Below are 12,693 nucleotides of genomic sequence, written 5' to 3'. Positions count from 1 at the left end.
GTGAAGTACAGTCATTCACAAGACATGATTTAAGTGTGAATGCTTGATATGATGTCATTTGGTTCATCGTCGTTAACAATTTTTCAAAACTCTTCTCCTCTGACACTACGTGACCAATTGGAACCAAACTTGGTATGAATGTTTCTTGGGATATCCTGCATAGTAGAAATTTTTGATGCGTCGAAAAACATGGCCGCAATTACTAAAAATAGAACATATATGTCAGACAGAAGTTTTTCACATATATCTCCAAAACTGTTGATTATGGCAAATTCTGTCATGGGTAAAAGTGTTCAGCATGATAAGATATATCTTTAGTCAAATTTTCGTTTTAATCTGTTAAGGTCTCACTAACCACTTCTAACGTTTCCATTACTTTACATGTTGAAAAAATCATTTTCAAAGTTTAACTGAGAATTTCCAGGACAAATGACATCTTACAGTTGCATACCATTGCAAAGCTAGGAAAATATGGGTCTCAAAATCATTATGCTAAAGGTACAATGATCTTAAAAATTCTTCACAAAATTTACTTAAATAAATAATACTGAAAATCCACATTTTTACCTTTTCTGCTTACTGACAGCATGAAGGCAAATTATCCATGTAAACAATATTCATACATTTATGTAGTAAGCTACAAATATGATTTTAAAGTACACATTCTCAGCTTTATTTTGACTACTTCTGATCAGAATACACACAAATAATGCACTTACAAGAGATCTACTGGTAGGTTCAGTGTAGTGTATTTTTGGTCTTCTTAAATAGAAATTGTGGGACAACTCCTTGTTAGAGTTATTGTCCTTGAAAGGCAAAAATTTAACCAGTTGAGCCATTCAGGCTCCTGGGAGCCTCTTGTTAGAGTATAAATTTAGTGCAATATTTAAAAAATCACCCTATAATATCCCTTTATTTCATCAGATTTTCTCAATAATGCCCTATTTTCTAGAAATTTAGCCCTATTAAAAGCCCTATTTTTTAACAAATACCCACTTGAAGACCTGTCATAGTATTCATTGAATGAAAAGAAGGAGATACTCAAATTTCATCATACTATTTTGCGTCTTTCTGTCACATAGACCAAGACAGGTGTTTAGGCAAGAGATCTCCTTTTAAGCTCAATACTGAACAGTGAATCCCCAGCAATTGACATAAATGGAATGGGGTATTGATGTGCTCATTGTTTTTAAAATAGTAGAAATAACATTTGAATCTAAATTAGTTATCTCATTTATTGTTCCGATGCAGTCGGTATTGAGTTCGCTTTAATTCCACATGACACCAATGATGCTTAACCATGGCAACCTAACCAATGTACAAATATAGCTTACAACCTGGCATTTCATTGAACTAATGTGATGGCAACCATGAAATTTAAGGCTCCATTTGGGGACATTGGTGTCTGGATTATTTTCAATCACTTTTATATATTGAATAATTGGAAATAGTTTACTTGTTGAACCAATGAAATAATTGAAATACGCAAACTTAGCACAGAGATCACACATTCTTAATCAGTTTTGGGTATTAACAAAGCGAGAATTTGCATCAGCTATTTTTTTAAAAAGATCTTGTACTTGTTTTTAAGTAAATTTCTTAATTTGAATTAGGTTTGGAGGAATCCATCTAAAAAAATGGGCTTACAGACTTTAATCTATTACAGTGTATGCTCATGTTGTTCAACTGAAAAAGGCCCTTTAATACTATACTGGTTGTCTCTTTCATACATGACTACAGTAACCCATGCAGTTTGCAAAATATATCCCAAAAATGTCCGTTCACATGTTATCTCGCCGAAAAACCCCCATGGGGATTGTGAGCTGACATGCATGTATGTAGAATCATGCTGATGTATAGTCCTCTGCCGGTTAAAGTTAAGTTAAAGTCCAGAGAAGCCATTGAAAGTTGTGAAATTAGCATTGAAGCTTATGGGAAGTGGAATGAATTAGTGGTTTCTAGCTTATAGTCTAAAGCAGAAAGGTCACAAGTACATTCATATTATCATTTTAATGCAAACAGTAGCTTTGACATTAATAATGAGAGAAGTGAAACCTGACATGCTCTCAAAGAAGAAACATTGGCTCATATCCCAGATCAGTCTTGCACAGGTTGGAAATTAACCTTAGAATGGTATATCACATCTGTATATGGAGACTATCCTTCAGTAGAGAGAAAAATTCATACCTGGATAGCAGGAAATATTCCTTTACATTTTCATAATGATATGTATTAAAAAATCTGTGAATGGCATTCGTAATAGTTTCAAGTAATATTTGCACAATTTAATCATGGGGAAAAGGAATATTCCTTTATGATGTTCAGAACCTGACAAAGATTATATTTTATTGATTGACTGATCTTGTGACAACATGATGATGTAAAGGTCAATTAAACTACATTCATCTCTGTCTCTATGCACACATTTTCTATTACATATGTATTGTAAAAAAAAAATGACCAAAAATTTTTAGGGCAAAAAATTATTATTGGTAGGGTTTAAGTGGAAACGCAGGTATTTTATTTAGGCCTAATCACATATACTGTACCTTGTAACATATCAATAACTTTTCTTTGTACTTTATATTTAAGCTTTGAAAATCAGACAATACTGTTGGCACCTGCAGATGAAGATGAAGAAAATAGGAGGCATAATAAAAAGAAAAAGAAGAAAGATAAGAATGTTCATTCTTTATCTCTACAATCAATTGATCAACATGAAGCAGATGGAGTGAAATCTTCAAATCATCAATCAGAGATCTCTCATGGACATGATTTGGAAAATGAAAGAGACATTGAAAAAAATGGATCAGGAAATCATTTACGTAAACAGTTATCAGATAGTAATTTAAGTATTAAATCAAAGTTACATGACAATCAAATCACTGCATTAAAAAACCAATTTGAACAATTGCCAGTGGAAACATCATCAGGGAAGCATAAACACAAGAAAAAGAAACACAAACATGACAAGAGTAAACTGGAAGAAACAACTAAGTCTGATAAGTCAAGAAAGAGAAAAATAGACATTGGAGAAAATAATGGTAGTATGGTTTTTTCAACTTCTATTGAGGAACCAAAGAAAATGAAGAAAATTATTGACACACCCAATGTTGAATTTGACCCCAACTCAAAGACTAATGGTATTCAGGATGAGCAAGATTTGTCTGTGAACAAAGCAACTACTTCAGTAAATGTAAAAGGAGAAAATGTGGAACCAAGAAGGAAAAGAAAAAGAATTAGAAAACGCAAAAGGAAAAATATGAATGACTCTGTCCCAGAGAAATCTCAATTAGAATCATGCAATGCCAGTTTCAATAAAACTTGGAATTGGGGTACTGGTCATAGCTTAAATGAAATGAGTAATGATCTACAAAAGAAACAACACAAAGTGTTTCAATCAGACCAGAGTGAAAATGAAAGTGAAAGTAAAAATAAAGATGAAATGGACAGTACTGACACCTACAATTATACAAAACAGACAAATATTGATGAGGACTTCAATAATGTGGAAGGTCAATTTTTGGAAAAATCTGAATCTAGTGATATTTGTGATGAAAAGGAAAATCATATTAAGAACAAAAATACAGAATACACACACAGAGATACCAGCCCTGAGACAGGACAACCCTCACTTCTGGCAACAAGTTATTTAACAAATGGTGTAGCCGTGTATTCTAGGAATCGCAAGCAAAACTTGAGGCAATATGCAGAACTCAGCAAAGAGGCACAATTAAATACCAAACTTACAAATGTTTCAGTAGTTATTCAGGTATTTTATAATTTAAAGAGTAATCAAGGGAACCGAGATTCTAAGGGAAATCAAAAGAATATAATTCAGAGACAAAGACCAGACATGGCAAAACAGACAAACACAACAAAGAGCATAAAATAACAAAAATAATACGTACAAAGTAACAAAAGTAAATAAGCAATTCAGACTCCACTAAAAATTCGGAGCACAGACCAGATGCACTGTTCGGGTAAGCTCCCTCTTCTTTTTTAGAAACATCCGTAGAGTTGCTCATAAAAAGTCAAGTCCAGGATAGACAAAAGAGTTTTACAAGATGCGATTTACATTTGTATAAAGTTGGTTCATGTGATTTTACATAATTGAAAAGAAAACTTTATTGTTGAATGTTCTAGACATAATATTGTTTCTATGCAATATTTGGTGCCAAAAGTCATTAAAACTCATTCAGTCTGAAACATGTCTTAGTTTATAAAAGTGTAAAAGGAGAAAGTGTTAGGAAAGTTAGTACATTTTTATATTTGCAATTCACAACTTTTTTGTATGGTCTTCTTCACAGTTTTTAGTTTATGATACTATGTGTTTTTATCAATATGTGTCAGTAGGTCAATAATAACTGCTTATTTCAATTGTCTAGAATACTTCACATGCAGAGAATGAGAAAAGTGCAAACCCTGACCAGGACCTCAATGTTTCATATGAAGCTGAGCCTGTTGATTATACCAAGTTTGTTGCATTGATTGGACCTCCTAGGGTAGGGGATAGGCTTGCTTACAAGGTATGAAGGCTTTAAAAGTGGTTTTTATACTACCACAACAAATTTACAGTTGAATTATGGTATTACACTGTTGTTGTTTGTGTTGTGTTGTTGCCAAGTCTTTGTTGATTATAGACACTTGGATTACATGCTTTAACTTGAATATCGGTTGGTCTTTAACATAGTTCAAAAAACACAAAGGAAGGTTGGTATTGATTTTAGGGGTTATAACTTTAAATGTTTAGGAATTAGGAGCCAAACAGGGGCCAGAAACAAGTATTTTCATAATGTTCAGACAAAGACTTGTTTATTAGTGAATGGATCTCTTTGAAATGGTACTACAAAGTATCATACCACTAAAGGAATACTGGGATTAAATTAGGAGGTTAAGATTGCAACTGGTTAAGAATTAGAAGCCAAAAAAGGGTCAGAAACAAGCATTTTTCTGTTTTGCCGACAATGACTTAACGGTAGATCAAATGGAATGGATTTTTGGAATTTTACTACAAAGCGCCATACCCACAAAAGATGGTTAAATTGTGGCTGGAGTCATTTAGGAATTAGGAGTAAAAAGGAGATCACTTTTGTTCTGGTAAAATTCTTATATTGTGTCATACATATCTAATCTTAATCAAAATTTTAAGCTGTATCAAGTTTGAAGTGTGTGTCCATACTTGCCGCAGCTATTTAGGGTTTGATGTTTGTGGTTGTATCAAGCTGCACCCTGTGTAGCATTCAATGAAAGCTTAGCCCAGGAAATATAACACAATTCCTTTTTCTTTTACTCCAGGTATTCAGTAGTAGCAGATCTAAGTCAAGGATCATCTCCTTTCTGATTTAAGCTGAATACCTGGCATTCCAAGACAACTTTTCAAACCAATCAGTTTCATGTTTAGTTACTCAAATTTATTAGTTTAATGTTACAAACATGTCCTGAGTTTAAGTAAAGACCTGTATTTACTTATTTTATAGGTGATTGAGTTATCTGAAGATTATACTCCAGAGGTGTCTAATTATAAGGTAGGTACAAGTATAAAGGTGGTTTGTGTGTGGATATATATATATAAACAAAAAAAATAACGTAGCATTCTATGTTCAACATTTGACAAGAACATTTATTGTTTAAACAAGTGAGCAAATATATATAAGATGAGATTTCTTATTTTAGTTTTACCCTAAGCAAACTAAGTTTATAGGGTATATATGTTAGCGGCAATAAGCAAAATCAGGCATTAAGCCTAAAGCCTAGGCAATAAGCTATTGACTAGTCAATAACCTTATTGACTGAAATGTGTTAGGCTTTAAGCTTTAAGACTAGGAAATAAGCCTAATGACTGAAAAAAGAGGCAGGCATTAGGCCTATTGCCTGGTGCATATTTTTTCTTTAATTTTGGCCTTTTATCATGAAATTAAATTATTGACAATTGAACAGATTTACATTGTTAGATAGAAATATATAAGGCTAGTGCTTTTGTCACTTATTGTCACATGTGTTGGAAGAATGGCATCTGCTGTTACATAACTTTCCCATTTTCCTGCATTTACATCTGTTTGTGTTGCATTTTGTCTAAAGCTACAACGTTGGAAACCCTGGCCGCCGGAAATTGATTGTTTATTTGCAGCCTCTCTAACGACTTGTATCATTCTTACTAAGCAATGTCTTTTTACACACACTGAATTCATTTGAACCATATTTCCCTTTCAGCTCCCCATACTTGGTGGCTATTCTACTGAGACCATGTTCGTCTACCTGTAAAAAATTGCTTACTTTTGAAAAAAGGATAATGTGTTAGTCATGTCTTTAAATGCATATTTTTTTATATAAAATGTAGTTTCATAAAATTGATGTAGCATTCTTCTGCTTCTGTGTCAAGGAAGGGTGTGGCTGATACCTCTGTGTCATATATCTTTAATTTTTAGTGTTCACAAAACTGACAGACTGACATACAGACAAATAGATGGACGGACAAAATTAAAAAATATATGGCGCAACATTTTTAATATGAGGCCGTGAATTGTATTTGATATATGTAATTAATGATGTAATATTTAGTCTAATAAATACCTAAGCTATCCGTCCGAGTAGATTTTTACTGTCACTCTTTCCACGGTCATACATTGGAATTGGCACTGCTACTGTTTGTCCAACCTCTGGAGTACCAAGTAGTTTCTTGCTTCTGTTCACCATAGACACGGCCTGTTTGTCCTGCCTTTCCTTTGCCCCTGATCGATGATGAATACGTCTCGTATCAAGAAAGCAGTGTGGACAGAGAACTTTGCTACCGAAACCTTCCTCTGAGTTTACGATTTCTTTACCACAAATGACGTGAATGGAGGTATTACACTTTCCACAACTATGCATGCCTGATGTTTCTAAAGTACACACCACACAAATCTGTTGAGGCTGAAATAAAAGTTGTATAAGTGAATGAATGTGACAAAATACGAAATATCATGATACTGTGAAATTGAACCTATGTATGACGGACGAACAGGCAAAAGGACTATACCAGCCTCAACAATTGTGATCTAAAAGAAAAACTCAAGTTTCGATAAATGAATGAATTCACGGACACTATATATTCTAATGGATTATTTATTTTACGTATGAATAAGAAAAACCTATCGATAATAAAAAAAAATAATCTATGATTGGAATACTTGTACCTTATCAGCTACATCAGTGGTTCCAGTTTCAGATGAACATTCAAGTGTTACTGATTCAGCAGTCATGTCTCCAACTGAAGCCCCTCTATCCTGGTCAGGCACTTGTTCCTCACACTCTGACTGCTCACTGTCAAGGTCACTTTCCTCGCTGACAGACTATATTTAGAAATTGAAAGGATATATTTGATCACTATCTTGATGAAGTCAGCTGATCTGTGTTAGAAGTTAACATTAGGTTTAGATCATACAATGTAACACAACATTTGTAACTTCACAGTAATCAGTGACACATTAAGAAGCGCAAATAAATTCAAAAATTGAGTTCACCATATTTTTTGTGTTGAATGAGACTTAATTTGAAATCTATTGATAGTATAAAATGTACTAAGTAACAATTAAAATACTAGAACTAAGTACTGTCAAATATGATACTTACTGGTGGCCTTTTTGACGTCAAGCAAATCAAGTCTTTTTCTCGCCCAAGGTTGTCTAAAACTTCCTTGGGTAATGTGCTGAAGAGGACAATCCTATTGTAGCGGTTTTTTCAAATATGGCTTCATACGGAGAGCGAACGATGCCGGTGTTTAAGGATGAGTTCTTTTGCAACTGGACAAACTTCAAACCGACAGACCACTTTGTACTGTCATTATCTAGCAACCATGCCGAAATCATGTCGTGTATGTCTGCGTTAGACCTCTCAACACTGCCCTGAAACTGTGGATGTCGGGGTTTGCCATGTATGATAACAAGATCCGGTCACATCAGTTTTAATTCTTGTATGATTGCTGCTGCAAATTCTCGACCATTGTCACTCTGCAGAATATCAGGAGCGCCAAATAAAGTAAAGATGTCGATTAGGTTGAAAGCAACCTCTGAAGTGCATTTTGAAGTTAAAGCCTTTAACACACAAACTTTGTTAAATGATCTTGAAAAACCATCACAAATCTGAAATCACCATCTGGATTGGATTAAAGTCCAATAAATCAACTTGACACTTACTATTGAACTCACTAGAAGATAATGGCTTCACGACTATTCCTTTGGATAAATGTTTTTTCTTCAAACAACAGTTTTCACAATATGCGAGAAAAAGCTCTATACTATCCCTCGAGACATTAGCATACCCCTCATTGACTTTCTTGAGCATTCTGTCTCTTCCCCCATGTCCAGTTTCTTTATGGGCTTTCAAAACACCAAAAAGCTTTTCGAGATACGAGAACAACTTAAATCCCTGCTGATTACCTTCTGGTACTTTGGTTATTAGACGCTCAATCCCAGCCACAGAGAGAACATAAAATCTGGTAGAATAGTAATATTCGGTCGACAATTTCTTTTTAGTTGCTGCTGTCGATTCCTTTTTCAAAAGTTCCAAAATTTCATTATATTTCTCACGAGAATATATATTCCTAGTTTTCCCCTTCTCATAGCGATTTCTCATTTCTGCGTTAAATTTTTCCTCGAATTGAGACATGTTGACACGACTACACAAGATGAGCAAATGAAAACCATTTAATGGAAATCAAGTGAGTAGTGAAAAGAACATTTACTAAATATTTTACTTGAAAACAACTCAGAACCTTATAAACTTATTTAGTTGTACATTGGTGTGTGTAGTGGCCTTTGGCAATATCTGATGTTCTCTCTATAGTTAAGGATTAACAGTATTAAAAAACTAATAATTTATATGGAAAAGAGTGGAAATGGGGAATATGTTAAAGAGACAACAATCTTTTGAAAGATTAAAATGCAATGTTGTCTTTCTTTCATTATTTATTATTGCCTAGGAAATATGTAGATTTTGACCACTATCATTTCAGGGAATAAGGCTGAAGCCTGATTTTTTTAGGCAATTAGTAATTGACTAGTCAATAGCTTATTGACTAGGCTTTAGGCTTAATGCCTGATTTTGCTTATTGCGGCTAACATATACATGCATAGGGAATGATCTTGCTTGTCAATCAGTTCTTGTAAGTTCAACTCCTCCTTAATCATTCTATTTATTTTATTTGAAGAATGATCATCATATAGAGGTGTATATGGAATAAAATAGTTACAGTCAGAATCTTACATAGGGAGATAATTAAACATACAGAGTGGTTTTACATTGGGTCTCACTTACCATGGCCACCCATCTATGATTACCAAAAACACATGAAACCTAGATCTATGTAGGTGTGTTGATCAGAAGTGGTCAGTGTACTTTAAAATCATATTTGTAATTCAATACATTGTTTACATGTGTGAGTAATTTGCCTCAGTGCTGTCAGTTAGCAGAAAAGGTAAAAATGTTGATTTTTGGTATTATTTATCATAGTAAATTTTGTGAAAAACTTTTACAATCATCATACAATTGGTATACAAATGTTGAAAGTGTTGTTTCCAAGCTTTACAATGATATGCAACTTTAAGATGTCATTTGTTCTGGGAATTGGCAGTGAAACTTTGAAATAAAATTTTCACCGTGTAAAGTAATGGAAAAGTTAGAAGTGACTAGTGAGACCTTGAGTTTAAATCTAACATGTTTTTAAACTTGAAGTACAATTCCTTTTCTAGATTTTATGAAACCTAAAGAAATGACATTATTTAGAATTGTTCATCAAGTTGTCAAGTAGAATAATTTATGTCAGGTACTTGCAAATTTAAATGTTGTACACACCACTCCTCCTCCACTGTTTCATGGATTTATATTAAACTTTATATGAGGGTTAGGCATGATAGTTTGATATGTATGTAGTAAGATCATTTTTCATTGGATGCTTCATGTGCTGATTTGACATCTTACATAGATATGCATATAGTTAGAAAATTATTATTGTTGAATGATTGCTAAGAGAGTTAATTCAAGTGAAAGGTTTTATATAGATGTATACGTTTTAAAACTTGCAGATGTGATTCCTCTCAGATCATATATTGATTTATTATGAAATATTACATGAAAAATGGTCATCTTCTTTAAGATCATATTTGAATGTACCTGGGAAAATAATATTGCCTGATGTTTGCAAAGGGGAAATAAATCTAACCTGAGAGTTGAAATGTTGCTAGTTAGGGTAGGTATTGCTCATTGAGATCAATTACAGTTCTTGTTTAAGATGTACATGAAGAATTTTTTTTTTATTACAGGTAACTAAAGATGTCTAATACAATTTAGATTTTATTTTTTATGATAACAAGGAAAATCTGTTCACTGATGAAAGTTTCTTGTTATAGGAGGCAGTTGTTTGCAGTTTTAACCCAGTGTCAAAACTTGTGGAGTTAGAAAATCAGCAGGAAGAGAAAAGAAGTCTGTATTTATAGTGGTTTGAAACAAATAATTTACTACTACTAATATAATATGCAGTAGGTTTACAAGAATTTTGTGTGACCTTTTTAACCAATACCTAAGATACCAAATATATAATCCATTCCAACTTGAAATAGGAGAAAACAACTAAAAATATTAATAAAAGGGTGTGAATTCATTTTTATAGGTCACCAAACCCTGGACATAGACTTAAGATTTATGTGAAGTTATGAACATATGACATTTTGTCAGAGCTTTTTACACTTTATCTGTAATTGACCATTCTCTTACATTTTGGATCATTATTTACAAAAAACAGTAGTAGATAAAAACAAATTGTCAACAGAAATCTGTGCAGAATGATAAAGAATTACAAGTCATTCAGTAATATTATTTGTTCAATATTACACCTGAAATGGGCTGTTTTCCTTTCCCCTGTCAGAATAGTTTTTTTTTTTAACATTGAAAAGAAGGAAACTCATCCATTATTCAGAAATGATAAGGATTTCTTTAAGTTACTTTTGTTTACTGTACACTTTAAATCTCATTTCAGAGAACAGGGCTGATGGAAAGTTTGAAGTTGTGTTTGAAGATGAAGAATACAGTGATGTATCACAGATAAAAGTCTGTATATAGCTTTTTTTTTACCTGACATCTTATTGTGTTAGGTATTTTTATATATTTTATTTTGATGCTTAAATAATATAAACTTTTGAAATATACTCTTTATTCAGAAAATAGGATTTCTTACGACATGAAAACAATTTAAGACACATGATATCACTTTGTTAGAAATTGTCTTACTTCAGAAATTTCATACATGCTGAATTCTGAAGTAAGAAATAATTTTCTTACTCCAACTGTAAAGTGTCTCCTGAATATTGTATATATGAAAATGCTTGCACATGGTCATCATAATTAATAAAACAAACAACATTATTACTTAAGTGTAACTATTTAGAAGAACCAGTCAGTACTGGTGGTGATTCATATTTAAAATCAAAAGTTTCGCAGAGTGCACCAACTGCAGTGGTCAAACTCTGAACAGTTGGGGCAAGTGAGGACATAATATTAGTTTTTGACACACGTATAAGCATAGGGACTTACAATTCATTATGGACACAACAACTGGTTTGGACACTATATTGCGAAAAAATTTGAAATTCAAATGAAAATTTTCAACATCAGACCAAAAATAAAAAAGTTGATTTTTTTAGTGTGTGGCTCCTTTGACCCCTTTAACTTGAAAACCATTAGATATATCTGAAATCTGATTGAAAAAATGCATGCAAGTATTTTTATAAGGAATCCAATAAAAGAAATTGAAATTGAACCAAAAATAAGTCGATTTTGGGGGGGTGTGGTCCCTTTAGTCTCTCCAGCTTGAACGGTTCAAAACACATCAAATCTGCTGATACATTTGTTTACCAGAATCAAATAAGGAACACAATAAATAAGAATAATCCAAATCGGAAGAAAAACAAACATTCTACATGGGTTTTAAATAAACCACTTATTTTTACTCTTTTTGGTCCCTTTTTCAAAAACATTAAATATTGATCAGTAATTGCTCATTTGGTCTATTAAGGAAAGAAATGTTCTGACCAAATGATAAATAATAGACTGCTGGACCCTCAGAATTTTACTTTCAATGAAAAAGGTATAGTTTGTGTTTGATTCAGTTATGGAAAGAAAAAAATCTAGACCCCTTGGGAAGTATACATGTATTACGTCTTGCAATATTATCTTAATGGTTTTTTGTTGAGATCAAGCTGTATCAATGGTCTCTGCTTTTTTTCAGATTTGTTTACCACTGGAGTCATTAATTGAACCAAAGCTACTAACATGAAAGATGTGAGGCAGAACACAGTTGTTTTACCTCAGAAGTGAAGTGTAGGAATTCTGGAAGTGCAAAGCATCAAATTCTGCTGACAAAATATGTCATTTTCAGCAACTGACTGCCATGTAACAGATGAAATGTAGTGAAGACTTTGTGTAGTATGATTCTGATATCATATTCTGTAAAATTGATACCTGAGTGTTCATTTACCTGACCCTTTCTCAATAATTCATTTTCACTATTTATAATCCATGAAATGGACTGTTAATGACAAATTAGGAGTTTAGTTTTGTGATTTTAATTGTGATTAAGGTAAAAAAAAACTTTGATGAAGATGTATTGTTATATTTTATAATGTAAATAAAATTGTTAAGAATAAAATTTGTGTAGTAAGA

General features: G+C 32.7%; 1 protein-coding gene and 1 pseudogene across 7 annotated transcripts in view; one reads left to right on the top strand and one right to left on the bottom strand.

Moving 5' to 3' along the window:
- The window catches only part of LOC148618974 (uncharacterized), a 16,293-nt gene extending 3,600 nt beyond the window's left edge, over positions 1-12,693 (top strand). The window contains exons 2-7 of one of the 6 annotated variants that reach the window (XR_015921503.1): positions 2,593-3,772; positions 4,389-4,529; positions 5,481-5,528; positions 10,386-10,514; positions 11,012-11,082; positions 12,260-12,693. Coding sequence is in view for 5 of the 6 variants with exons in the window: in XM_088578425.1 (XP_088434551.1) it covers positions 2,593-3,772; positions 4,389-4,529; positions 5,481-5,528; positions 10,386-10,458; positions 11,012-11,082; positions 12,260-12,307 (1,561 nt within the window). In the remaining variant the exon portion in view is untranslated. Of the gene's footprint in view, positions 1-2,592; positions 3,773-4,388; positions 4,530-5,480; positions 5,529-9,187; positions 10,515-11,011; positions 11,127-12,259 lie in introns of those variants that run through there. The other 5 variants (XM_088578425.1, XM_088578421.1, XM_088578422.1 and 2 more) reach the window with 5 other exon arrangements.
- Positions 5,910-8,724, bottom strand: LOC148618975 (uncharacterized; annotated as a pseudogene). Its single transcript, XR_015921504.1, has 3 exons — positions 7,176-8,724; positions 6,574-6,912; positions 5,910-6,258 (listed from the first exon to the last, which is right to left on the bottom strand). The product of XR_015921504.1 is annotated as an uncharacterized LOC148618975 (transcript).

The sequence above is a fragment of the Perna viridis genome, chromosome 4 (assembly GCF_037379345.1).
Source record: "Perna viridis isolate PV_CMFRI_1.1 ecotype Kerala chromosome 4, ASM3737934v1, whole genome shotgun sequence".
NCBI classification, from domain to species: domain Eukaryota; kingdom Metazoa; phylum Mollusca; class Bivalvia; order Mytilida; family Mytilidae; genus Perna; species Perna viridis.
The sequence above is the reverse complement of the archived record's forward strand: the minus strand, read 5'-3'. Positions and strand labels throughout refer to the sequence as shown.